This window comes from Acartia tonsa, chromosome 12 (genome assembly GCF_053477335.1).
Source record: "Acartia tonsa isolate MP-2025a chromosome 12, ASM5347733v1, whole genome shotgun sequence".
Classification (NCBI taxonomy): Eukaryota; Metazoa; Arthropoda; class Copepoda; order Calanoida; family Acartiidae; genus Acartia; species Acartia tonsa.
The window spans coordinates 33,996,905-34,024,898 of NC_137271.1; the positions used below are offsets into that span (position 1 = coordinate 33,996,905).

Genomic DNA, 27,994 nt, shown 5'->3' on the forward strand with positions numbered 1-27,994 from the left:
TAAGTAATGTAATGATATATTTCATTTAAATATAAAATATTTCAGAAAGTTACAATATTAATAATAATAATAATATATTTAGTTATATGATAGATTGACTTGTCATCAGTGTCACAGAACCGGTTCTTCACAAGTTTATATAATGATCAAAATTGTTAAAATGCAACGACGACATTAAGCAGACAAAATGGCGGCGCGGCATGGCAAAATTGAAAAGAATGAGCAATTTTCACAATAAAATATTTTTTTTCTTTTTTATTAGACAGTAGACACAAAATATTGCTATTGTGAAAATTGCCCAAAATATGTACATCATTAACATTTTACAACAGACAGGTTTAATTCTACAACCAAAAATTTGTGAAATAATTCTAAATCAGAATAAAATAATAATGCACACTTACAATTTATTTAATTATCTTTTTTTCAATTGCCTTTTTTGTTGTAGAATATAGAAAAAAGTAACATGAAATTTTAAACAATTAAAGCAGCCTACAGTCAATGTACTAGGCTTAGAAGTAAATAAACCACATTTATTACAAGAAAAAAATGTTTTATATAAAAGTTTAAATGCAGGATACTTAAAAGACATGTTATAAGGAAAGGACATAAATTTAAAACTTTACTGAAAGCCTAACTTGCATCTATATAATCAACCTTACAAATTGAGGAAAAAGATCAATATTTAGAAAAGGAAGAAAAGGATAGTGTAATTATTTTTAACTTAAAAATTAAGAAGAACGTAATTAATTATCATTAAATCTTATACAATAAGAATATAACTGAGTTTTATTAATGCATTATAATCTTTATACTAAAATACTAAAAAGTTTTGCATTACCCTATTTTAAAATTGAAGAATAGAACTATTGTTTGTGGATAGAAAAGTTTTTTAATTTCATAATAACTCCCTTTTTATTATCAAATCAATTAAAGAAATTTTCAAAGAAAAAATAAGTTTTTCAATTAATTTCTAAAGATTTAACAAATGTTTCATAATTTAAAAATTCAGTATACCACTTTTAATTACACCTACAATTACATTTATTTCGTTTTAATTTGATTTAGGTAGGATTAAAGGGTTATTATGTAATTGCATCCTAATATTAAATCTACTTTTAGATAACTTTATGATTATTTCAACGTTACTTTGGTCATTTTCAATTACATTGTTCTCTAAAAGGTTACTTTGATTGACTAATAGCAGAACTGACTGAAAATTCAGACATTTAGACAAATTGTTACTGTAGATAGTTATAAGTATTTCAATTGAGCTTACAAGTGGTTTATCATAGATAATACCATCTCCTTATAATTAAATAAGTTATTTATTTGGTGGATTTTCTTTTCTTTACTGCAGGACACATTTTCCTTGAGCCATAGCCATAGCTTCATTCATCTGCTTCTCTGCAAGCTGCTTGGCCTCTGAAATCAAAAGATAATAAATCTTTAGGCGGTTTCCCTCAAATTGCATAGTTGAACACTGAAGCCCACCATCTCCCCCCTCCTACCCTACTTATCTAAAAATAAATTGAAAAAAAGGAGGGGAGCTAGTATTATTTCGTTTTTTTAATAAAATAAATTAGGTTTGTCCTTTGATTGCGAAGCCTTTGTCTAGAAGACCTAACTGTGGTTGGTGATGAGTTGTGCCAGTTTATGGGCAAATGCATTCCCCATTCCCAAGTAGTAGGTAGTATTTTTTATGTCTGTAATATAATGCAATGTGGTTTAAACCCAAATCCCCAACATTTCATGTATGTCGTAGTTATTTGTTCTGAATTTAAGTATGAGTTGATTTTTAAATCTTAACATTTATACTTATAGAATGAACATCATTATTTTAAGAGGATAAACTAAACATTTTTTTTAGGTAACAAATTTAATGAATACCTAAATTCAATATAATCTAATATTGTAAAAATTGTGTAGGTTGATTTTCATATCATTTTCAATATGAAATAAACAAGAGAAAACTTACAACACAATTTTTATTTTTTTCAATATATTTCTTTTTACATTTGTGTGGGTTTCATTTGCATATTTGCTGATATTTTTTTTTATCAAAATTAAATATTTTCTATTGTATTTTGATTTTTGGTATATTAATAATAAATAATTGCAATTATAAAAAAATATAATATTTTGATCATAATTTAACTTGACAGTCCGCTTTTGTTCCAAATTAATTTCATTGAGTTTATAAAGATGCAAATTTACAAGTTTATCTAAAACTAGCGGCTAGGCATATTGCATCCAGGTATTCAAAGGGTGAGAAGAAGACAGAAAAATAACTGAAAATTCTCCCAGGACTTGAATAAAACTTCATTGAAAAGGAAATATCAATCAATTTAGATCTTAGCTTCAGACGAAAAAAACCTTATTAATAGGATTCAAATCGTATTCATTATAAAAAAAAATATTCAATACATTCTTTTTAAATTTTTTTAACCTTAAATAAAAGACTTTCTGTCTAGTTTAAGAAATAGATCGAAAAAAATAAAAGGAAAGGACGTCCAAGCTTTTTTATTCTCTTTTTTTGCGGGGGTGGGGGGGAATGGCGGAATTTGGGGTTAAATTGGCTTTGGGGGTGAGAGGTGGTGTAAATGAAATATCACCCTCCACCAAAATAGTTTTAAAAATAAGAAGCTTCAATTTAAAGGAGAACCATATCGGTACAGTGGTTAGCAAGATCCATCTGTATACCCAGACAAATATCCTGTTATTTTTGTCTTATCCCTTAAGCTCTATAAAAATTATCTTACTTGCAGCAGGATCCAGATCCTCCTCCTTCTTCTTAGATCCAAATCCATCCTCTTCATCATCACTCTCACTCTCCTCCTCTTCATCACTAGGCTCAGGAGTAGGATCAAGCTTATACTGAAATTATAATAATAATAATAATTTTATATAGCCTATTCAGATCTACAGTAAGATGATACTTCAAAGACGTTGTGTTTGTTTTCTAATAAACACGAATAAAATATTATTTAGATTTTATATTAATAATCTTGTAAAATGTTATTTTTTTGTATATTTTTCAGCATCTATTTAGTAAATTATTGATTGTTCTGTATTTATCTGCAGTGAAACATTTTCTGTTACTATGTTATATCTTAACTAGCGGCTTCTAGTTTTTTTTGGTATTTAGTTTCTTATGTTTTTATTAATCTAATTTGGAAATGGATGTTGTAAAACAATTAACATAATTATTACCAGTTTTAACAGGATAGAGATTCGAGAAATGAATAGAAAATATCATAAATGTTGTTTTTAGTTAAGAACATGTGGGACGTTGCCGTTCCTGCAGCTGGCAGAAATACAGTGGATGTATTTTTGTCAAAATTGTTTGTCTGGATGTAAATTTGACAGTAATTTGCCATATATCGTAGGTACCCTGACAAATATACATCTAACACAGGCATTTAAACATCCAAAATTGTCAATTATACATCTATTTCTTGCCAATTTCACAGCTAATTTTTTTTATATGTCAAAAATACATCTTGTACATTTTTATCAATAATAAACAATAGTAAACTGTATAGTAGATATTTATACTAAAAGAATATACATAATTAAAGGGACTGTGAACGTAATTTTTTCTCATCTTAATATCAAATCTTTACATTATCTCATTCATAATATCTCACAGATAGAGCAAAACGCGCTTTTGTTTGCTTAAAAAACGGCTTTTTCCGACGATTTTTATAAGGTACAGGGAAAGGAAGAAATTTTCCGTATTATATAAAATGTGCATTAAATTGCTTTTTTCTCCCATTATAGCTAAAATTAAACTTTTTCACATAGTTCTTGATTTTTCCTAACGGTTAAGCTGACTTTTAACATAATCCTTGCTTTAAACCAATGTATAGTTACTTAGAAATTAATAAAATAAACAATATTTTTTATTGAAAACCAAATACAATAACAAAACTAGAAACAGGTTTTTTTATTAGTATCTAATTAACTTTATATGCCCATCTCTTGCCCACCTTTAATTACAAATTTGTAAATAATAAAGACGCAATATTTCTTTATAAACAGTCTGATAAAAGTGTAAACTAATTCTCCAAAGTGGGTTATTTATTGTCCAACACAATAAAAAAGGATATTATTATTTTAAATCACCTATGAGATTCAACCCTTTGTAGACAGTGAGGTATTTTTTGTCAATAATATGAATTTAAGATAGTTCTTTATTACCTATTTACTACATTACAAAAAAAAACTAATTGGCAATTTTATATCATAAAATAAATCCTTAACAGTAAGTAAATTGTTTCAACTATATATGACAAGTTAAATTATAAGAAACAAAAACGTTCAGATTTTCCTTGTTTTTTTCCTTTTTCCCTCTCAAAATACCATAAAATCAAGGCATTATTCCTGGATATTTTTGTTAATAGGACGTTTTTGGTTGATCAGTGTAGTGAAATGTGCTTAGAAAATGTTAAGATTTGATAATCAGATGAGAAATTTTTACTTTCACACTCCCTTTAATATATTAGATTATGGCTAAATGTTTAAAATCTTTATTCTATAATTTATTCCTTTTTCCCTGTTTACCCATTTCACGAATTATTTTTAGAATGTCATTTATTAATTAGTTTATGGTATGTATGTCCGTCAGCCCTGTTCGTTAAATTAGACGTTTTAAAGTGACTGATAACTGATAGGTGCAATTTAGAAAAGGTGCAAATAACCTTGTAGCATATTGACCCTATAACTAACCTTGTATGTCTGACTACTAAATGTGTATTACCTTGTAAAATTCTATTTAACTCACATTTATACATTTAATAATGATCAATGTCATCACAATCAACTGTATAAATTCAATTTTGAAGATTTTAAACATTTAACTATAATTTTAATATAATATTTATGCATGTTCTTGTATTGATAATAAATGTCTTCTATAAGTATACAGTTCACTATTGTTCATTATTGATTAAAATGTAAAGGATGTATTTATGACATATAAAAAAGTTTAGATGTAAAATTGGCAAGAAATAGATGTAAAATTGACAATTTTGGATGTATAAATGCCTGTTACTTTAAGTATGACTGTATTTTTGGCAGAGGTTTTTACAATTTGACAAAATTACATCCAGCTGTAATTCTGCCAGTTGCAGGAACGCTATGTACCCGAACATGTATCAATGATTGTCATTTGGTTTTGATTATGTTTCATATTAATTTTTATGGACGATAAATTTCCAAATTTCACTTTAAAATGTAAAAATTCTCTTTCAATTTTTAAAAGCAAAGCTTTTCTATAATTAGGGTCGGTCCGTCCGTACGTCCGTCCGTCCGAGATAGTTAGCTTGTATTCGTTAATTTAGGCATGTTAGAATTGTCCTTTCGATTTCAAACTTTGCATGGTGATTCCTGTAGTAATTAGGTACGATTTAGAAAGCGTAGCAACTCTAAAATCGTCACCGTCCGTACGTCCATTTTAAACATGTTGATTTTTTTACTTTTTTAATGACACTTTTTTATGTGATAAAATCATCCGATTGATCTGATTTTTTGATTACTGATTCTTATTACAATAAGGTACAATATTAAGAGCGAAGCATATCTATAATCAAGTATTAAAAATGTCAGTATGTCCTCAAACATAATTCTGTATTTAAGAAGTTTTGCAACAAATTTACGTATAATTTTGTTAAACCTTATATTTTCATATTTTGTATATTCAGTTCTGACACTCAACAAAAGTTAATGTTCTTCTGTCATATCGTTTCAGAGCTTCGCTTTTATGGATGTTGTTATCCTTGTTTGTTAGTTAATAACATTATTACAATTTTAAGTCAGTCATTGCCACAACAACTGATATTTTATGTCATAAATGTAGATGATTTTAAAACAGTTAATGTGGAATTCTGGCAGCCTTGAACACCTTTTATTAATGCAATTTAGTCAGGGATCTAACTGATAAGACAAAATTACCCCTTATGTATGTCAAAATTAATGGTTTAAACGTTTGTACACTCAACATAATTAACTTCCTAATCAATATTCACTAAAGTTCCCAGAGTTGTTGAGCCAACGAATTCTAAAACGTTATTATAAAACTTTGGGAACTAGTGTAATAAACAGCCCATTGTCCCAAGTCCTTCTGAGTTTTTACAGAGTTATATCACCTGCTATTGTAAAAATTTTCCCAACCGATTATGTTTAATCCCATATAATCCAAATAAGTTTAGTCTTTCCTTTCAAAATATTATATTTGTATACAAACTTTTAGACTAGCTAATGCATTGTCGGAAACTATTAGCCTAAAAGAAACTACATTGTATATTGGTGCATTTACTTTTTACAAAGTAAGCATATTGTAAGTATTACAAAGTAGTTGGATATCTGACAATCTGATGCAGTTGACATATGGCTTGTCAATCAAAGAAGCTTATAATATTTGTGACAGGAGGAGAAGCAGCACCATACAATACAACTGACCAATTAAAGGCCAGTATATATTTTACCACTGGTCAATTACAATGCATATACTGGCCTATCATTGGTCATTTGTATTGTATGACGTCATTTTTTTTATTAGGAACTATAAGCTGCTTCACAATAGAGGGAAGAAAAATCTAATCCTTTCTATTTTTTGTTCTCTTATTAAACTTTATTCTATCTATAGAGTAAAATAAATGGTCGAAACGTTTGGACACTTCTAGTTTTGAACCAACCAAATTCAAGTACCCAAAGTTTTTGTACCAACTAATAAGACATAATAGTTATTAAACTTTGGGTAAAAATGTAATAGAACAACTTTGTAACAATATGGTTTCCAAGAACAAATAAGCTTAGATTGGTTAAGTTTGCATAAACAAGGATGACCACATCCATAAAAGCGAAGCACTGAAACGGTATGACAAACGGACATTAACACTTGTATAATGTCAGAACTGAATAATCAGAATATAAAAGTATAATAGTCGAAGCAAAATTGTAAGTAATTTTGTTGAAAAACTGATTGATACAGGATAATGTTTATGGACATACTTACATTTTTAGGACTTGATTATAGAGTTGCTTTGCTTATAATATTGTTCTTTGTCCAGAAATTAATATACCAAAAATCAGATCAATCGGATGATTAGATCACATAAAAATTTGTTATTAAAATAGTAAAAAATCGACATATTTTAAATGGATGCACGGACATTCTGGTAATGTTTATAGAGTTGCTACGCTTTCTAAATCGTACTTTACTACTAAAGGAATCACCATGCAAAGTTTGAAATCGATAGGACAATTCTAACATGCCTAAATTAACGGGAAAAGCTATCCGTTACGGACGGACGGACCGACCCTAATTATAGAAAAGCTTTGCTTTTAAAAATAAGGATCAGTGTTAAAACAAAGTGCAAAACTTAATGTCTTGAAATTATGTTTAGCATTATTGTGCATAAATATTGAAGGAGGGAGAGATCAACACTAGAATGACTTTGCTATAACAACTTCTTCAAATAAAAATATGGAGATGGCTATCAACAAAGAAAATCAGAAAATAATGTGAGAAAAAAATCTATCAGAAAAAGTATAGTAAAGAAATTGCAAATATGGGCAAAACATTTAAGGATAAAACAAATGCATTGTATTTATCCATCTAAAAGATTATGGCTTTCTTTTTTATTTGCAATTGTATACTGTAAAAAAATACTTTTTAAAAGCGAAGCTTTTCTATAATTAGGGTCGGTCCGTACGTCCGTCCGTCCGTCCGTACGTCCGTCCGAGATAGATAACTTTTATTCGTTAATTTAGGCATGTTAGAATTGTCCTATCGATTTCAAACTTTGCATGATGATTCCTATAGTAGTTGGGTACGATTTAGAAAGCGTAGCAACTCTATAATCATTACCAGAATGTCCGTACGTCCATTTTAAACATGTTGATTTTTCTACTTTTTTAACAACAAATTTTCAAGTGTTCTAATTATCCGTTTGATCTGATTTTTGGTATATTGATTCCTGGGACAACAAAGAACAATATTATAAGCGAAGCAACTCTATAATCAAGTCCAAAAATGTAAGTATGTCCATAAATATTATCCTGCTTAATTCAAGCAGTTTTTCAACATATTTACTTACAATTTTGCTTCAACTCTTATACTTTTAAATTCTGATTATTCAGTTCAGATACTATACAAGTATTAATGTCCGTTTGTCCTACCGTTTCAGTGCTTCGCTTTTATGGATGTTGTCATCCTTGTTTAAATAATAATTCTTTTAGTGTTAAACAATCATATTTTTACAGTGTAAACTAAGTAAATAACAACGTTTTTATAGCTTTTATCGATGTAACTTTTCTTAAAATACTTTTTCTTGTTGTTCTAAAAATGCACTATTGGCTTTAAGAGATAAGTAACTATTACTAGTATTATAGCTAATGATTTATTAACCTTTCTATTTTACGTACGTCCGTAAAGGTTAGCGCTTTTAGTTTATTGAGACATGTTAGAATTGTCCTATCGATTTCAAACTTTCAAACTATGTATGATTATTCCCATAACATAAGTCCCCGGACGTCTATTTAAAACACTCTGATTTTTAAACTTTTTAATAACTTTTTGTATGATACAAATATCCTATTCATCTGATTATTGGAATGATGATTCCTAGGACAACAAGGTACAAAATTATAAGCGAGGTATATTTATAATTAAATCCTAGAATTGAAAGTATGTCCTTTTACTGTATCCTGTATGTAAGCAATTTTTCAATGTACAAATTAATGTTTTGCTTCTTAAGTTCTGAAACTCTACAAGAAATATTGTTCGTTTGTCTTTCCTTCTGATTTTAGAGCTTCGCCCTTATGGATGTCAAAATGTGATTTATGTATCCAAAAATAAAACACTAATGCAAGCTTGACTCTCAATGTATATCCTCAATACACAAATGTCACTTTTTCTGGCAGTTTCGACATTTATATACAAGTCAAAGCTTTACAAATATTGGAAGATTCAAAGATTTATTTCAACAATCTCAGAGAAAATAAAACACTAAATTTATTAAACTGTTTGAGCTTTGTTCTTAAGCTATGTCTTTAATTTATAGGCCGTTTTTTGCCAATTAAGCCAGGTGGCTTTTAACAATTTTTTGGGCTCAGATGTAAGCCTCAGGGAAATTAACCTTCTACAATTTTAAAAATCAGAAGGAAGTTAAATCGGACCCAATTATGGCAATTCCTCTCTTTTAAAAACATCCAAAAGGGCTTCAATTTTAGGCTAAGCCGCTGCAATATTTCTTTTATAAAAGACATACAAATGTACAATAATACTGTTTAGGCACCCTGAAAATGTATTTGAACGGCTACTATTGCCGACAGGATGGATGTAGCCAAAACATTGTATGACAAAAGTTGCATTTTGATTCGTTAAAAGGTTTAAAGTTTTGCTTTAATCATGAAAAATGTAAATACAAAATTTAAATGAATTTTGGAAGAACTTTAATTGTGGAATTCTTCTGTGAAAGTAGCTGGTAAAAGTTGCAATAAACAATAAACAAATATTGGAAAAAACAAAAATTCTTGGAAATACATTAGATTACCCCTGACACTTTAAAATAAAAAGCTTAAACGTCCTTGGAAGTGGATTAATTAAATGCAATTGTCCTCTCCCTCCCAGACTTTTTAGTTCTTGAATTGTTGAATCGAAGCAACAATTTATCTTGAGGGTAACTATGTAAAAGTTTTGAAGAAAAGCAATCAACTTGATTACTGGCAAAGTTTGAACCTATCATTAGACTGTCTACCCAGGGATCTAAAGGGATAAGACAATAGACGATAAATTGATGTACATCACCATTAGTGATATACAAAATTACCCCCTCTGAAGATTATACAAATAGTGCTTGAAACGTTTGGACAACCAACTTAATAAAATAACCAATCAAAATTTAATATAGTCCCCAAAGTTATTAACACAACAATCAAGAAAACGATGTATTAAAACTTTGGGGACTAGTGTAATAAACATTTTAATGTCCCCTCCCTTCCTGCGTCTACAATACCATTCAATAAATATGTATATTTAATAAACTTTTTTGAAAAAAGCTTTTATAAAATTATGGAAAGTATGCAAGGAGGGAGGGGACAATGTGCTGTTTATTACAGTAGTCCCCAAAGTTTTATGATAAAGTATTCTTATTTGTTAGAAAAAAAGCTTCGAGGACTTTTATTAAATTTTGATTGGTAAGTTCATTAAGTTAAGTGCCCAAACGTTTTAACCACTAATTCCTTTAGATCCAAATGTCATAACTTCATTATAACTGGTACAATTAGGTATATTTTTGTATATATTTGTATCTTTAGCCAAAATAATCAAAATATGTTGGTGAGGAAGGGGACAAGGGACTGTAAATTATACTGGTCCCCAATGTTTTAAAACACATTTTTATCAACAAATATTTGGATGTTGCATCAGATTTTCATGTACTCTAATAAAGTGATAATTGCACTAATGGCTAAAATAACAACTCGTCCATTCACAACTACCTTTACCCTAACCTATCACCTCCTACTGACTGAAAAATAAGGTCCATATTAGGGACAAGGACCAAACTGCATTACTTTTTAGTCACTTTTGATTCTGAGACGTTATAAAATGAAGAAGATGAGAGAAGAAGTGGGAAATAAAACCCCTGAAAAAGAGATGGAGAATATGACGTCAAAAGTGGTGCAAAAGTAATGCAGTTTGGTCTTCGTCCATATTAGCAACCTAAATTTTTCCCTGTCAAAATATCCACGTATTCTATATCCATTATTACCTTTTCCCTGATTTTAGTCCTCTCATCCTTAGCAGCCTCTCTCTGCTTCTGATAATGTTCTCGTCTCTCTTTCTCCTTTTCTTTTATTGCTTGTTGTCGCAGCCTTTCCTAAAATATTAAACAAGAATGACAACATCAACAAATAGAGAGGTTCAGAAATATTATAAGATATCATGAGAACGAACAAAAAACAAAGTAATATTTTGATAATATTAACCACAAAAATTTTGAAAATAGGACAATGAACACCTAAGATATGATGAAATCAGTAGTAAAATATAAAATCAGGTAAAAAACTGCTTAAAAGCCGTCTGGCCGCCTTAGATGTCGTATGCCTAAACATGCTCCATAATAAAGGGAATTTTGATATGGACACAACAGAATTACGTTTCCCCAAAACTTTTTAGACGGACCGACATGTCTAATTATAGAATTGCTTCGCTAAAAATGTTAATTAACAAAAGCAAGAAATGGTCTTTGGATCAACTTATTTGCTAAGTATTTTTATAGAAAATTTTAATTTAAATGATTTATGTCAAATACAGAAGGGGGGGGGGGTACCTCTTTCCCCGACCTCTAAAAAGTTTCACTGTAAAAGGAGAAGCATATCGGTTCAGCAGTTTAAGAGTACCTTTACTACAGAAAGTTCGACACACAGACATAAAGACAGTTCAGACATCCTGGTACTTTTAAAATATGATTTAAATAATATAAAGAATCATATAAAATTATGATCAAAAATCAATAATAAAACATTAAAATAATTAGATATTTAAGGATGCATAAAAAGTTGAAGTGTTTTACAGAATTTTTTTTATTACCAAGAGCTGGTTTAAACCAATTGTATCATACATTATTGAGAGCAAATAATAATTCATTTTGAAACTTTAAAAGAGAAATTTTGTTTTCAACATTTCTGTACTTTCCCTCAAAGTACCTGTTAAGCCCTTAAACCCCTTCCCCAACACCTGTATTTTTAAAATTGAAAATAAGAAGTTGAGATTAATTTCATAAGCGAAGTTCCGTCCGTTAAAACGTTTATCCGAAACGTATAGCTCTTATTGTTAATTTAGGCATATTATAATTGACCTATCTATTTCAAACTTAACTGGCTAATTTCAGTAATAGTTAGGTACGATTTAGAAAGCTTAGCAACTCACTAATTTTACCAGAATGTCCCTACGTAAATATAAAATATGTTGATCTTTAACTTTTTTTGACAACCATTTTATGTGATATTATTATCCTATTTATCTCATTTTGGAATACTACTTCCTAGGACAACTATATATAATATAATAAGCGAAGCATCTTTATAATCAGGTCCTAAACATGCGATCAGTATCCTGTATTTAAGCAGTTTTTCATCAATTTTACTTATTTTTTTTTGACTTTTATATATTCATATTCTTCTGATTATTCAGTTCTAACACACTACAAATGTTATTGTTCGTTTGTCCTTAAATTGATTATAGAGGCTTCACTTTATTGGATGTAGCCATCCTTGATTCATTATATTTCATTAGGTGCGTCATCAACAAAACAATGATAATAGTTATTTCTCCCATCGTATTATAAACAGCTTTCCGCGGATATAGAATGTACAATTATAAGATTAAAACCAGTTTTTTTAGCCCCGAGTTGCCGAAGGCACGGGCTAAAAAACTGGTTTTAATCTTATGATTGTACATTTTTATATTCGTAGAAAGCTGGATATATTACGATGCTAGACATAGTTTTTTTGTATGGATTAGAACCGGTTCCTATCCACCGGATTCGAATGAATACGAGAAAAATACTTGCTCAACTTTTCAGGAAAAGTTAGTGGGAACGATTCTCATTAAAATGAAAATAAAATAAATGGTTTCAGAAAGTAGGCTGAACACAAAACAGAACAAATCTAGCAATTTGAAAGTGGAATAATCCATCTTTAAATTCTTATCATAGAAACTTTTGGGTATAGTCTCTTTTGTGGCAACGCCTCTTAAGGGGCGTTTCGTCGTATTTTCACAGTAGCTTTTGATAGGTTGTTTTAGATTAGGTTATTGCCCCGCAGAGTTTGGCAATTAACCCCACAGCGTTGGAGCCCCCGCAGGGGCTATAAATAGGGGAATAACCACTGTGAAAATACGACGAAACGAATCTTAAGAGGCGTTGCCACGAAAGGGACTATACCCAAACGTTTTATTAGTAAAGCTACTCTAAAATTAATTCTGTCTCTAAGTCCGTCAGTAACGCTATGGGGAAATTTTATTTTTATCATCAGGTGCTATTTAATATATACTGCTGATTTTTTTTCTCTGAAGATACCCCTCACCAAAGAGCATCCGTTACACGACTTACTTAGTCCGTCAGTCTTATGGTTTCGTGATTTTCTTTAATTCTACTATTTTTTTTCTTAAAACAACTGAACATATGCCATATAACTTACTATTCTTTTTATGTAAAATAAAAATATGGACATTATTGAATATTGAATGATAAATTATAATCTATTTCCCTATCACTGTAATCTATGTTTAATAAGCCAATAGATTTATAGTATAGATGTATAAACAGACAACTTTATGCTTCCTAATTTCAAGGACCTATAATTCTGCAGACGAGAAAGAATTTCATAAAACCAGCTTTCTAAATTCAGCTGTTTAATGCTTTCTTTTGCTTTTTGAAAAAGGAAGGAATTGCAAATATTTAAAAATAATATTATCAATTTCTCATAACTAGGCTCCTAACTAAAGTATTATATTCATAATCATCTTTTCAGATTTACACTACTGCATTTATAAACCTAGTTATTTGTTATTAAGAAGGCATTTTTCATATTGATGTATATACTTTGTTGCAAATTATAATTATTAAGTTTTTAGTGACATCTAGCGACAAATATAAAACTAATATATTGCAGATGTACCCAAATTTATTTTTTGCCTAAATTTACATTGTTTTAAATTATTTTTCTATAAAGGGTTAAACTCTCTGAGGTGGCAAATTAACTATGTCCTCATTTTCAGTAATTTGGTTATTGCCAGTTTTATGAGATCAATAGATAATTTTCAACTAATGAACAGTGTTTAAACAATGCAAAAAAAAGAATTTAACTAGGAAAAATGCAAAAATCATTATAGAACAAGGATGACAACATCCATAAAAGCGAAGCACTGAAACGGTAGGACAAATGGACATTAACACTTGTAAAGTATCTGAACGGACGGACCGACCCTAATTATAGAAAAGCTTCGCTTTTAAAAACATAGACCTCTAAGTAAAGGGGTAAAGGGGTGTTTACCCCTTTAGACTTTGAAACCTCTTATTTTACACCCCAAAAGTTGATTGAGTATAGATTAATTACAAATTGTGCTGGATATGTTGAAACCGGTTTGTGGCCATTTCCCTCTCCCCCTTTATGGCCTGAAAAGGGGGAACACTTTCACTTTCATGAAAAATCTTAAAAATGGTTTCAATAAGTGGGCTCGTATTAACCCCTTAGCTGACGATAACATGAACAGTCTTAAATAATTTATTTTAAAAATGTTTTTTTTTATTTTCATTTGGGGTTTATGGTTTTTAGTGTCGTTTTTTTACAATTGTAATAACTTTTTTGGTATTCAAGTGATATTAATGAAATTTTATACAGAGACTACCAACTACTTTAGCTATGTTTCAAATATTATGTTTAGCTAGGTTGAAAGGCTAATGAGTTAACGACACTCAAAGACAATCAACATATTTTATTAAATAGTATAAAAAAAAGACTTTTTAAAACGTAGTACCTACGGACAAAGATTGCATAATTAAAGGGATTTAAATGTAAAAATCGATCATGAAGCAAGAAAGAACGGCGATTTTCATTTGTCTAAGGAATCTACACAAAAAAATTTAGACTCCTATCTTTATTTTTAGTGGGTTCTTTGCACAAAAAGTTAATGTTAATTTTGTTACAGGAAAAAAATAATTGATCAGAAATTTAAACCTAGTAAATGAAAACTAGCATAAATTCTGCCATGCGGGTCTGCCCCCAACCCCTTACCAATAAATGAGGTCCATATCAGCAACCTAACTATACAACATGTTCTACCTAAATATGTAAATATATCCATGAATGAGGGATCTTTTATTTTTTTCAGTATGGCTTTGCAACCGATAAATATCCGCTAGATTAGAATCAGTTCTCAGCCATAATGAAATGCATCATATTACAGGCAATTTTCTCTCAATTAATAAACCTATAATAAATAAGGCAAATAATATTAAATCAGGACTAATTGGTACCCAAACTTTTATGACCCTTGGTAAACATTGAACTGTAAATTACATTTCGTACCCAAAGTTTTATAACCATTTGTAAACATTGGACTGTAAATTACACTTGGTACCCAAAGTTTCATAACCTTTAGTAAACATTGGACTGTAAATTACATTTATTACCCAAAGTTTTATAAACCTATATGGCTATATCCGCTAGATTAGAATTGGCTCTCTGCCATACTGAAATGCATCATATTACAGACAATTTGGCACAAATATTGTAAGTAATTTAATGGCTTTAGAATAACGTTTTTCACTCCATTTTTATGTTTTTAACTCATGTATTTTTATTTTGATATCTGCAGACAGCTGTCTATAATACAATGCGATAAATAACTATTCCAGTATGGCTTCCAAACCGATTTAAATCCGCTGGATAAGAACCTTTGGCCATTTGGGGCCCACAAAACTGGTTTTAATCTTATAATTTTCCATTTTAATATCCGTGGACAGCTGTCTATAATACAATGCAATAAATAACTATTCCAGTATGGCTTCCAAACCAATTTATATATGCTGGATAAGAACCTGTTCTAAGCCATACTGAAAAAGATATGTATAGCATTGTATTACAGACATTTTCCCACCATTACTAAAATAAAAATCATAAAGAATAATGTAAGTTTTTTTAGCACAGGCCTTTGGCCATTTGGGGCCCACAAAACTGGTTTTATCCTTATAATTTTCCATTTTAATGTCCGTGGACAGCTGTCTATAATACAATGCGATAAATAACCATTCCAGTATGGCTTCCAAACCAATTTATATCCGCTGGATAAGAACCGGTTCCAAGCCATACTGAAAAAGTCATGTATAGCATTGTATTACAGACATTTTCCCATGATTGCTAAAATAAAAATCTTAAAGAATAATGTCAGATTTTTTAGCACAGGCCTTTATCCCTTCAGGGCCCACAAAACTGATTTTAATCTTATAATTTTTCATTTTAATATCCGCAGACAGCTGTCTATAATACAATGCAATAAATAACTATTCCAGTATGGCTTCAAACCAATTTATAGCCGATGGATTAGAACTGGCTCTAAGCAATACTGAAAAATCGTGTGTAGCTTTGTATTACAGTCAAATTTCCGCGATTATTAAAATTAAAATCATAAAATTAATGTGTTTTTTTTAGCACGGGCCTTAAGCACCTCAGGGCCCTCAAAACTGGTTTTATTTGTATATTTTTTCATTATAAATAACTGGGGAAAGCTGTCTATAATACAATGCGATAAATATCTATTCCAGTATGGCTTCCAACTGATTTATATCCGCTGGATTAGAACCGGATCTAAGTAATACTGAAAAATCATGTTTAGCTTTGTATTACAGTCAAATTTCAACATTTATTAAAATAAAAATCATAAAATAATGTTAAATTTTTTAGCATGGGCCTTAGGCACCACAGGGCCCACAATACTGGTTATTTGTATATTTTTTCATTCTAAATAACCACAGACAGCTGTCTATAATACAATGTGATAAATACCTATTCCAGTATGGCTTCCAAACCGATTTATATCCGCTGTTTAGCTTCGTATTGCAGTCAAATTTCCACAATTATTAAAATAAAAAAACATAAAATTAATGCTAATTTTTTTTAGCATGGGCCTTAGGCACCTCAGGGCCCCAAAAACTGGTTTTATTTGTATATTTTTTCATTCCAAATAACCGTGGAAAGCTGTTTTGGAAAGCCCCCTTTTATATCTGCTGGATTAGAACTGGCTTTATGCAATACTGAAAAATAATGTTTAGCTTCATATTACAGTCAAATTTCCACAATTATTAAAATAAATGTTAAATTAATGTTAAATTTTTTAGCATGGGCCTTAGGCACCTCAGGGCCCACAAAACTGGTTTTATTTGTATATTTTTTGCATTCCAAATAACCGCGGAAAGCTGTCTATAATGTGATAAATACCTATTCCAGTTTGGCTTCCAAACCGATTTAAATATATCCGCTGTTTAGCTTCGTATTACAGTCAAATTTCCACAATTATTAAAATAAAAAAACATAAAATTAATGCTAATTTTTTTAGCATGGGCCTTAGGCACCTCAGGGCCCCAAAAACTGGTTTTATTTGTATATTTTTTCATTCCAAATAACCGTGGAAAGCTGTCTATAATACGATGCGATATATGGATTAATTTAAGCATGTTAGAATTGTCCTATAATTTTCAAACTATGAATTTCCAGCCAAAAAATTGTTGATCAACAGTGCAGTTACTCTTTAATTTATTTGCCTTGTGGCTTTTCTTGGATGTAATTAAATATCTAGGTTTACAATTCAAATATTATGCTCATTTTATTCTAACTTTTTATCATTTTTAGTCTTTAAAATCACTAGGATTTGTAGTTGTAATTAAAAAAAGAGCGAATAATGAGATTTCCCTTTTATTATTGTTATTATCATAAACCGGTTATTTTACTTACAGCACAATTTGTAATTAATCTATACTCAATCCAAAAGTTTTGTAAAAATACGTTAGATATTAAAGTAATATATAGAGAGCGATAAATAGTATATGTAACAATCACCCCTTTTCAAAGGCCTTCTACTAACTTAGGGTTGGGTCTTTCAGATCAGCTGAATCTTTCAAAAATGTAAATACAGCCGGGTGCTAACAAAAGAACAAAAGGCAAATTGAAAACCTGTTAACACAAGGACGCCCAAGCTTTTTACTTTGTATTGGGGTAAAATTAGGGGTTCTATACAATCAAGGAGAGTAATCAAACGCATTTTAAAAAAAACTTGAGGGGTGTAAAATAAGAGATTCAAAGTCTAAAGGGGTAAACACCCCTTAACCCTGTACTTGGACGTCTATGTATGACCTTTAATGATTTCTGTATTTTTTTCTAGTTAATTTCGTTTTTGTATTGTTTAAATACTATTCATTTGTTGAAAAATATTTTGAAAATTATCTATTGATCTCATATTACTGACAATAACCCAATAGTTTGAAATAAGGACATAGATAATTTTCCAACACCTCATGGATAGCTCAACCCTTTACGGAAAAATAATTGAAAACAACGTAAATTCAGGCAAAAAATAAATTTGGGAACATCTGCAATATATTAGTTCTATATTTGTCGCTAGGTGTCACTAAACACTTAATAATTATGATTTACAAGAAAGTATTTACATCATTAGAAAAAATGTCTTGTTAATCACAAATAAATAGCTTTAAAAATACAGTAGTATAAATCGGAAAAGATGATTATGAATATAATTTTATAGTCAGGATCCTAGTCATGAGAAATTGATAATGGCAGTTTTAAATACTTTTTATAAGTTTAGACAGAAATGGCAATTTTTCACAAAAATTGTCCCTTTCTTTTTCAAAAAGCAGAAGAAAGCATTAAACAGCTGAATTTAGAAAGCAAAGTTTAATAAAATTATTTTCGTCTGCTGAGCTTTAGGTCTTTGCCTTTGGAAATCAAATAGTAAGCTCTTTATACATCTATACTATAAATTAATTCGTTAGATTACCCCCTTGAAGGTATGGAACCCAGGGGCGTCCAAGCTTTTTATTTTGGGGGGGGGTAAACATTTTTTAGGGGGGGGGGGTAATTCGTGTTTGGGGAAATAAATTTTTTACCCCGGGGGTAAAATTTGCTTGGGGGGGGTAATTACGGCACCACCAAAATCGTTTGGGGGGGGGGGGGGTAATCGCCCCATTACCCCCCCTCCCTTGGACGCCTATGAGGACCTTTCATTCAAAGTAAAAAGCTTGGGCGTCCTTGTGTTCACATTAGTTTACAATTTGCTTTATGTTATTTTGCCTGCACCCGGTATATTTACATTTTTGAAAGATTCAGCTTATATCAAAGACCCAACACAAAGACGGCACAAGGCCCTTGAAAAAGGGAAAGGATTACACAGCTATTTATCACTCTATATATATTACTTTAATAATAAGCCTCTTTGATCAAAAGTTATCCAATCATAGTTTTTATATAATAATATAAAATCAGAGTAAAAAATAGCGCAGCTTAAACAAAATAAAATAATTCTTGATTCTTCCCTTTATGCTTTAGAATAAATTCAAGTAGTAAGGTTTTGAGTTCTTAGGATGATTTTAAACTATATCATTTAAAAACCAATTTCTTTTTACATTTGGTAAGGTCTTTAGTTTATAAAATATATGTTTTTAAAGAATATGAAAATAAATGGATGTGCGATAGACTTGCTTTGCTCCTAATATTTCATGATAATATGATGCTTGAAACTAGTGACTTAATCATAATCCTATTATATTTATATTCTTATAAAACGTCATAACAAAAATTTCTAATAATTAAACGTAAAATTTATAAAAGAAACTTATATAAAAGTAACAGCAGCTTTGTTTGTCTGTACCGAAGTATCTCGCTGCTGAATCAATATGGTTCTCCTTTACAATGTATCTTTTTATCGACTTCCCTCTTACCCTCCCCCCCCCCCCATCCCACACATAATGAGCCCCCAGGGGACTCTGGGAGCCCAGCCGCTAGTAGCCTACTAAAGTAACAGAACCCGCCCATTTGGAATATTTCAAATTGAATTATATTTTGTGTATGTAATTACAATATGGCATTGCCGAAGGTCAAAGCTTAAATCAAATATTTTATATATAAAAAAAAAATATTTTGTCATTGTAAGCACATTTATCTATTTATAAAATAAATATGTAAGCTTTATTGTAAGCTAAAATCAATACATTCAGACAAAACTGATATTCCTACTTTTTATAAGTAAATTAGGGTATTATTATTATAAAGATAATTTCGTATATTATAGGCTTCAATACTATATTTTTCTTTGTAAAAAAAGGAGCCATTGTTATAAACTTTTTGTGTTACTTTTAAATTTGGCTTTAAATATTTTTTTGGGGTATATTTTTGTAACTTTGACTTTAGAATAGTATTTGACTATATAAATTATTTACAATTTCAATAATATCTACCAGATAAGGGACGAGAGGGTGAAGAGTTCGTCTGTAATGAAACAAGGATGACAACATACATAGGTCACAAATTAAAAAAAAATAAAAGGACATAATCAGGGTGTCTTTTCAAGCATAACCGACAGACATGCAAACCTTATTGATACAGAGAATCATAACCAAAACTTTTTTCGGCATTTCATTAAATTGCATCCGAGAAAATCACATTACCCCCATAGCTTTACTGGCGGAGGGACAGACAAAGTGAATTATAGAGTAGCTTAATCAGCGAGTTTATTAGTTTTATTTATTAAAAAAACCATGTAATCATGTACTAACTGGGGGAAATCTAATGACCTTCAGCAAAAAAACTTTTTTTGCGTTCTAAAAGTCATTCAAATATATTAATAAAATTTTCAGGGATGCAAGTACATTTCTTACTGTCTTATTAGTGGATGCGCCCCAAACATCGAGGGGAGGGAGTGCAATAGAATAGCCTAAAAACACCCAAACGCTTAATTTTTACAAATAGCATAAAACCTCAAAACTAATAAAACTTTACTAAAATGGGGAACCCTATCAGTTCAGTGGTCAAATTATTTGGAGATTAATAAAACTAATATAGGTTTTCCATTTACGCGTAATTTTTTATATTTAACTTGAAATATAGCACGAAACATATAAGGATAATAAAGAATAATTAAGAAAATTTATAATCAAAGAATAAAATAAATATTTGCTATTAAAGTTAGAAGAAAAATGCAGATAGCTTTTTAGAAAAGGGCAAAGGCTATAATTTCAAATAACCTACATTTACACTAAAGAAAGCCATTAAAAAGTAGTTTCTTTGTTTTTTGAAGTTTAAGATCTTGTTAACTACAAAATGATTGAGGAATCTTCACATATTCCATTTTTGGATTTAAGTCTCGGGATGGTTTAAATCTATTTTTAAGGTCTCTTTGAAGACTGAGTTGATAGTATTTTGAAAAATGTTAAAATTTTTGTATTATTTTTTAGCTGCACTACTTGTAAATTCAATTGTTCTAGATTTTGCTGATAGAACAAGGATGACAACATCCATAAATAACGAAGCAAAAAATATGAATATGCAAAAAAAACTTACTATCATGAAACCTTAAAAGAAGGTTTATGTCTTTGAAAGTTACAAAAAAGCAGCTAAGAAACTGCTTATAAGCAGTCCGATCACTATAGACGTTTTTACTATAATTATGCTCCAAAAATGTTAACAAGAAGTTTCATCATTCCATTTTTTTCAGGAGCACAGAAAATCAGTGAAAATACTTAGCGGCTAAAAAGCTGCTTAAAAGCAGTCCGACAGCTTTTATAGTTAATCAAGCTTTTTTATGTTGACAAAAAGTTTCAGCCTTGTATCTTGAATAGAAGCCGAGAAAATCACATTTCCATTTCCCACTTTGACTCTGACGGACAGACAGACGGGCGGACATTTTTAATTATAGAGTAGCTTCGCTACTGAAAAGGATTAAGACGCAAAATATCAGACAAAATTAATTATTTTTCAATAAATAATAAAAATAAACATCTGAAGTATTTGTTATTTATTTTTACTTATTAAAAATATTTTATTACTTCAGCTATAAATTGTTATCTTTCTTTGATTATTTAGCTATTGAATTTATATTATCTTTTTATATATACAGGTACGGTTATGTCCATAAATGACAGACAGACAGACAGACGGACCAAGTAAATTATATACTGGATGTAAGAGAAAAAAAATCACCCCAAATACAGCTGTCTATCTTCGGACGAACATACAAACTTAATTCTAGTGCAGCATCGCTACTAAAAATAATTTCTTATTTGTACATTAAAGATATGAAAGAAGGGATTAAATCAAAATCTTTTTAAAAGCAAAGCTTTTCTAAAATCATTTCTATAATTAAGGACAGTCCGTCCATAACGGATAGCTCGTTTTATTGATTTATAATAGTCTTATCGATTTCAAGTTTTGCATGATTATTCCTATAACAGTTAGGTACGTTTTAGGAAGTGCAGCAACTCTATAATCGTTTCCAGAAAATCTATATGCCCTTTTAAAATGTTTACAACTATTTGTATATATAATCAAAGACGTCCAAGGGGGGGGGGGGTAAAGGGGTGATTACCTCCCCCCTCCCCCAAATAAAAAAAATGCCTCTATGAAATATAGATTAACCCCCCCCCCCAAATGAGCTTGTATTTTGTATTTTTGTATTTTAAAAATTTTACCCCCCCCCCAAAAAAAAAAGCTTGGACGCCCCTGTATATAATGTAATCATATTCATCTGATTTTTTGAGTAATGATTACTAGGACAACAATGTACAATATTTTAAGCAAAGCATCTCTAAAATCAAATACTCAAAATGAAAGTATGTACTTTTACGTTATCCTATATTTAAAAATTTTGAATTTTGTTTAGACTTACAAAATACTGTTCTGCTCAAGTTTTGAAACTCTACAAGAGTTATTTTTCATTTGTCCTTCTGTCAGATTTAAGAGCTTCGCTTTTATGGATGTTGTCATCCTTGCTTTGATTAAGAGTTTAAAAGAAAAGGAGATAAAAATATGAAAAACTATTTAATTTTAAAATGTTAATTAAAAATTCAATTTAATCTCATTCTAACTCGAATTTTCGTAGTAAAGAAGGAGGGGGGGAGGGAAGATTCGTCCTCCCCTCAACTCAATAAGAACCTGCTCAGGACCTATATGAGGCTTCAAAGTAAAGGAAAACTTATTTGGCAAGATTTTTAATCTTCAATTTTATTTTAAAATATGTGTGTGTATATGAGTAGGTGGGGGGGGGGGGGGGAGGGGCTTCAGTCCTCAACATGGCACTATAAGAAAAACCTTAATGATTTTAACTTTTCATTACTAAGCAACTTACGGACATAATTGTATTTGTTAAAATTGAAACTCTGAAGATTTTGACACAAGGGAGCTCTTTATGTGCCTATAAAAAAACTGACGTCATAAATAACCAATGAAAGGTCAATAAACCGACTAAATTACCAATGACAGGTCAGTATAAATTTTAATTAACCAATGGTGGGCCAGTATTACATCATTTTTATAGGCACTATAAAAAGCTTCGGCGCAAAGATTTTGTCAAAAACAAACCTGTTCTGCCGCCTCTTCTTTACTCTCAGGAGATTCTTCTTTCTTCTCATCCCCTCCAGGCATCTTCGGCATGGACTAGGATAGATAGATATATAGATAGATAGATAGATAGATAGATAGATAGATAGATAGATAGATGCATACTATAATAAAATTTTTGAAATTAGCATGATTTTTTAAAAGTTGTTTCTAATTCAGATTCATTAAGATTAAAAATAAAATATAAACAAATGTCAAATATCAAATATCATACAAGACAAATTAAATCAAACTGTAAATTTATTTTTACCGAAAGATTATATCCTGTACTGATTTTATCAGGGAGGGAATGACATTGGATTGTTTATTACACTAGTCCCCAAAGCTTTATAATTAAGTTTTCTCGTTAGTTGGCTTAGCAACTTTGAAGACTTTTTATCAAATTTTAATTTTTTGGTTCATTAAGATAAGTGTCCAAACGTTTCAATCACTATTTTAATCTACAGAATGGGTAATTATGTGTATCCTCATTAGGGACGTACATCTATTTATTGGCCATTGTCTTATCCCTTTAGATCCCTGGATTTTATCCAATATATAAAAAGAGAGTTTTAAAGTTAATTATGTGTTGGGGGTAGATGTAGGAAATGCAACGGGATGCATTTTTCTTGTCCAGGCTCTAGGCTAGGCCAGGTAACCAGGAATCGAATGAATTATGCATTTTCAAAAATATTTAGCTAAAGATATAGTTTTATTGTGAACAATTTTTGTTTTGAATACCCAATTTTCTAAATGCCCTGTTAAAAGATTATCTATAAAACCCCATGGTATCATCCGCTTGTATTAGGTTAAGCAACAGACAATCAACCCTTTGATGGCACGACCTTTGTCTGAGAAGTCCTAACTGTGCATAGGAATTTAATGCGCATGTCTGAGTTTAATCTAACTTAATCTTAACCCTTACAGATCGGGGGGGGGGGGCTCAAAGAGCCCCCCCTTCTAGTTTTTTCAATCTCATTTTTTTGTAGGTAAGATGGAGAGCTGTAACTTCATGACTTTTTAAGTTTAGTAATTATACGTCGGCAAGAGTTGATTTTATTTGGATATCTGCTCTGTGTTGGTCGTGGTGTCCGGTCAAAGTCGGTTAGGTAGCAAAAAAAATTCTAAATAAATCTTAATTTCTACATTATGACTTTTGTGTATAAGGTAGAAACCTAAAATTTTTTTGGTGAATACTTAGATATCAATGACCATCTGAGAAAAGTGGTGTTATGACCGTTTGACCGCTCCCTGACCGACTTTATGACCGATTTTTGTCCGGCTTTTACTACAGACATATATCATGAATATCGTGGCTTGTATTACAGCTAGAGACCTATAATTTTTTTTGGTAAATCCTTGAGCAATAATAAACAGATAAAAATATTAATTTGCGCCGCCAACCGCCGTTTTACCGTAACCGCCGAAAATGGCGGTTTCCGTTATTTGCCGTTTTTCGGCGATGATCAGAAAAAGTAATTTTTTTGTTATGAAAAATAAAAGTTCGTCCTAAAATTTGGTCATCCTAGCTGCAAAATTGGCCGCTCTACAGCTGTTTTAAAATTTAGCGGCTGGCCGCTAAAAAGCGGCTAAGGAGCGGTCTGACTGCTATGACTAGAAAAAGTAATTTTCTCTAAAAATACACATGAACCACCAGAAAAAAATTTTACGTCTTTATCTGTACCAGGAGCCGAGATAGAGGGGGGGGCTCTTTGAGCCCCCCCCCCCCCCCCCCCGATCTATTAAGGTGGGAATTGGGGCCCGATCTGTAAGGGTTAAAAAAACCACTACATTTGATTTATCCTTGTGAACGCAATTTTACTTTGTCCAATATGATTATTTAAGTTAATCTTACTTTAAAAGCCTTGCTTTATAAGAAACATGGCATTTAGCAAGGAAAATCTTTTTTGAAACCACAAAAAAATTTTTTTCATGATTCTTAATACTCCATAAAATATTTCAGGTCACACCAAAAAAGTCATAGTGGATTTTTCTGCTTTTTATTTATTTTTGTTGTGGATTTTTTTCCTGTTTAAATTTAAAATTGTTTTGTAAATAAATTTAGTCATTTAATGTTAACAAAGACATATGTAAAATTATCTTAATCTTAATCTAAATTAGAATTCAAGATTGCTATTAATGATAATGTTCACTTCCCCCCCCCCTCTCTCTCTCTCTCTCTCTCTCTCTCTCTCTCTCTTTTTTCTTATCTTCTTTCTTTCTTATTTTCTTTCTCTTTATCTATCTCCTTTCTCTCTCTGTCTAGTTAACTATATCTTTCTCTCTCTTATTAGCTCTCTTTCTTTCTTTATTTTATCTCTTTCTCATCCTTTCTCTCTCTGTCTATCTAACTATATCTTCCTCTCTCTCTTTCTACCTTTATCTATCTTTCTCTTTCTCTTATTTATCCTTTACTTCCCAAGGTTAACATAATAAAAAGTAACCAATGACACCATTTTAAAAGTCCATTTTCTAAATGATCCATTTATTGAACAGAAAATGCACAAAAATGTTCTTTTTACCTTACTAAGGAAATGCACAGTTACACAATATCCCATTAATTTAACAGCGGGTCTAAACCATAAAAAACTATGACTCTCAAGAGAGGGGGGGGGGGGGGGGGCAAAAATGACACACACCTCCTACTATCTAGAGGTCTAAAAAAGCTTTTTAGTTTCCTATTTTCATTAAGATTTTCAGACTTTTTTTGTACTATAAAAACATTTTTTTAGAGGAAAATCTTAAATAGAATTTGCAATACATATAATATATATCCCTACCCTGACAAAGTCTTGAGGATTTTTTCTTTTATTGTACAAGAACCGAATTGAAAGATGTCAAAACAAAGAAAATGCGGTTAATTTCCAATTCTAGTTTCAGAATTTTGGTCAAGGGGGGGGGGGGCGTGGCTACTGAATATAAACCTAAATACTTCAAATAAAGAATGCAAAATTTGTTATTTAAAGTACAAAATTAAAAATTCTAAGGAATTTTGAAATTAAACCAAATTTACTTAGTTTTTGCAATTTTAAAGTAATTTAAAACTTAACAATGTTGCATTTACATTATTAGAACATATATATATGTACGTTTTGATAAAATTAACAGTTTTTAAACAAACAAAAAAATTAGGATTTGTTTAGACAGCTTTCCGTGAATATTAAAATTTTTTTTTTGTATGGCTGAGAACCGGCTCTAATCCATCGGATATAAATCGGTTTCGAAGCCGCACTGGAAATTCTTTTTACTTGAACTTTTAAAACCCTTTAAAAGCAACATGTACTGTACTGTACTGTACTGTAATCCAAGTAAATACAAAGTCGCTTTTACGGGGCAAATTAAATGACTTTATTGATATGGCTGTCAGGGAGTGTTTAATAAACTAGTCCCCAAAGTTTTATAACTTCAATAACTTTGGGACTTTTAGTGAATTTTGATTGGTTTGTTCATTAAGTTAAGTGTCCTAACGTTTCAAACAATAATTCTAATCTATAGCAGGGGTTAGTCTGTATATCATCATTGGGGATGTAAATAAATATAATGCCCTTTGTCTTATCTTTAGTATGATACATTCTGTGCATAAACTGTATACTTACGGGCATCATCATCTTTAACATCATCATCTTGAAGGCTTTTTGTATTCACACACACACCAAGAAATAGAAATAAGAGTCTCGCGATGAGTCACTGATCAGCTGATTTGGTTTGGTTTGGTTGGTGGCTGAGTCACTGATCAGCTGATTTGGTTTGGTTTGGTTGGTGGCTGAGTCACTGATCAGCTGATTTGGTTTGGTTTGGTTGGTGGCACACTTGTAGGCTACTCAACTGTAAATAAAAATATAAAATCAGTTTGATAAACATAAGATAGTATATAACAAGGAGGAAAACGTCCACAAGTGGCATCAAATTATATTCAGGTATCATAAAAAGAGAGAAAAAGAGATATGGTACATAGTAGAAAATCACGGAACCTCTATGATTAAAATATTTAACATATTATCTTATTTTGTGTGACCGACATACCGACGGAACGAGTGAGTTGTATACCGGTTGATTTTTAAAAAGAGGATCTTCACAAAAAAAATCAGATGTCAATCTAAAGTAGTAACTGAGAAAATCACATTTCCCCCAAAGCATTACAGAATATCAAATGGACAGACAAAGTGATTTATAAAGTAGCTGCGCTACTTCGCATCATAGACAATGATAATTACCAGGGAGGGAGGGGACATTGGGCTGTTAATTACACTAGTCCCCAAAGTTTTATAATAACATTTTCTGATTTGTTAAATTTACAACTTTGGTTGACTTTTGTTGAATTTTTTATTGATTAGTTCATTAAGTTCAGTGCCCAAACGTTTCAACTGGTAACTGTAATCTACAGAAGGAGTTATTTTGTAAATAATCATTGGGGATGTACATCGGTTTATCGGCCATAGTCTTATCCTTAAATAATAACCAACTCACCCTGTAGATTCTCTTAAAATAGTTTTTTTTTTTCTGTAGAACTCAGAGTCAAGTGGTTAGTGACATTTGGAAACTATATTTCTATCTGAAATACGATTTATATTTATTGTTTTAAAAAAAAGAATAACAACATCCAAAAATGAAAATAGAACAAATAAATTGTGAGTGGTAATGTGGACAAATCGATTAAAGAGCAGACGTTCAGTGGCCATAAAACAAGATAAGTTTATATAAATACCACGGAACGTTTCACAAATGTTTTTGTGTGTTATAATATTTATATTTCGTTAGCAAAACTGAAAAGCATAAAATATTCTAGATTCTCATTGACCTAAGTAATCTTGAATCTTTGGAT

At 30.5% G+C, this 27,994-nt stretch overlaps 1 protein-coding gene across 1 annotated transcript; it reads right to left on the reverse strand.

Moving 5' to 3' along the window:
- On the reverse strand, window positions 1-27,726 carry LOC145333675 (uncharacterized). The gene is made up of 6 exons (XM_080178884.1): window positions 27,640-27,726; window positions 26,769-26,997; window positions 23,155-23,229; window positions 10,779-10,886; window positions 2,763-2,877; window positions 1-1,425 (listed from the first exon to the last, which is right to left on the reverse strand). The coding sequence occupies exons 2-6, from the start codon at window positions 26,793-26,795 to the stop codon at window positions 1,352-1,354; spliced, it is 399 nt and encodes a 132-aa protein (XP_080035010.1). The 5' UTR covers window positions 26,796-26,997; window positions 27,640-27,726; the 3' UTR covers window positions 1-1,351.
- Window positions 27,727-27,994: the final 268 nt, after the last annotated feature.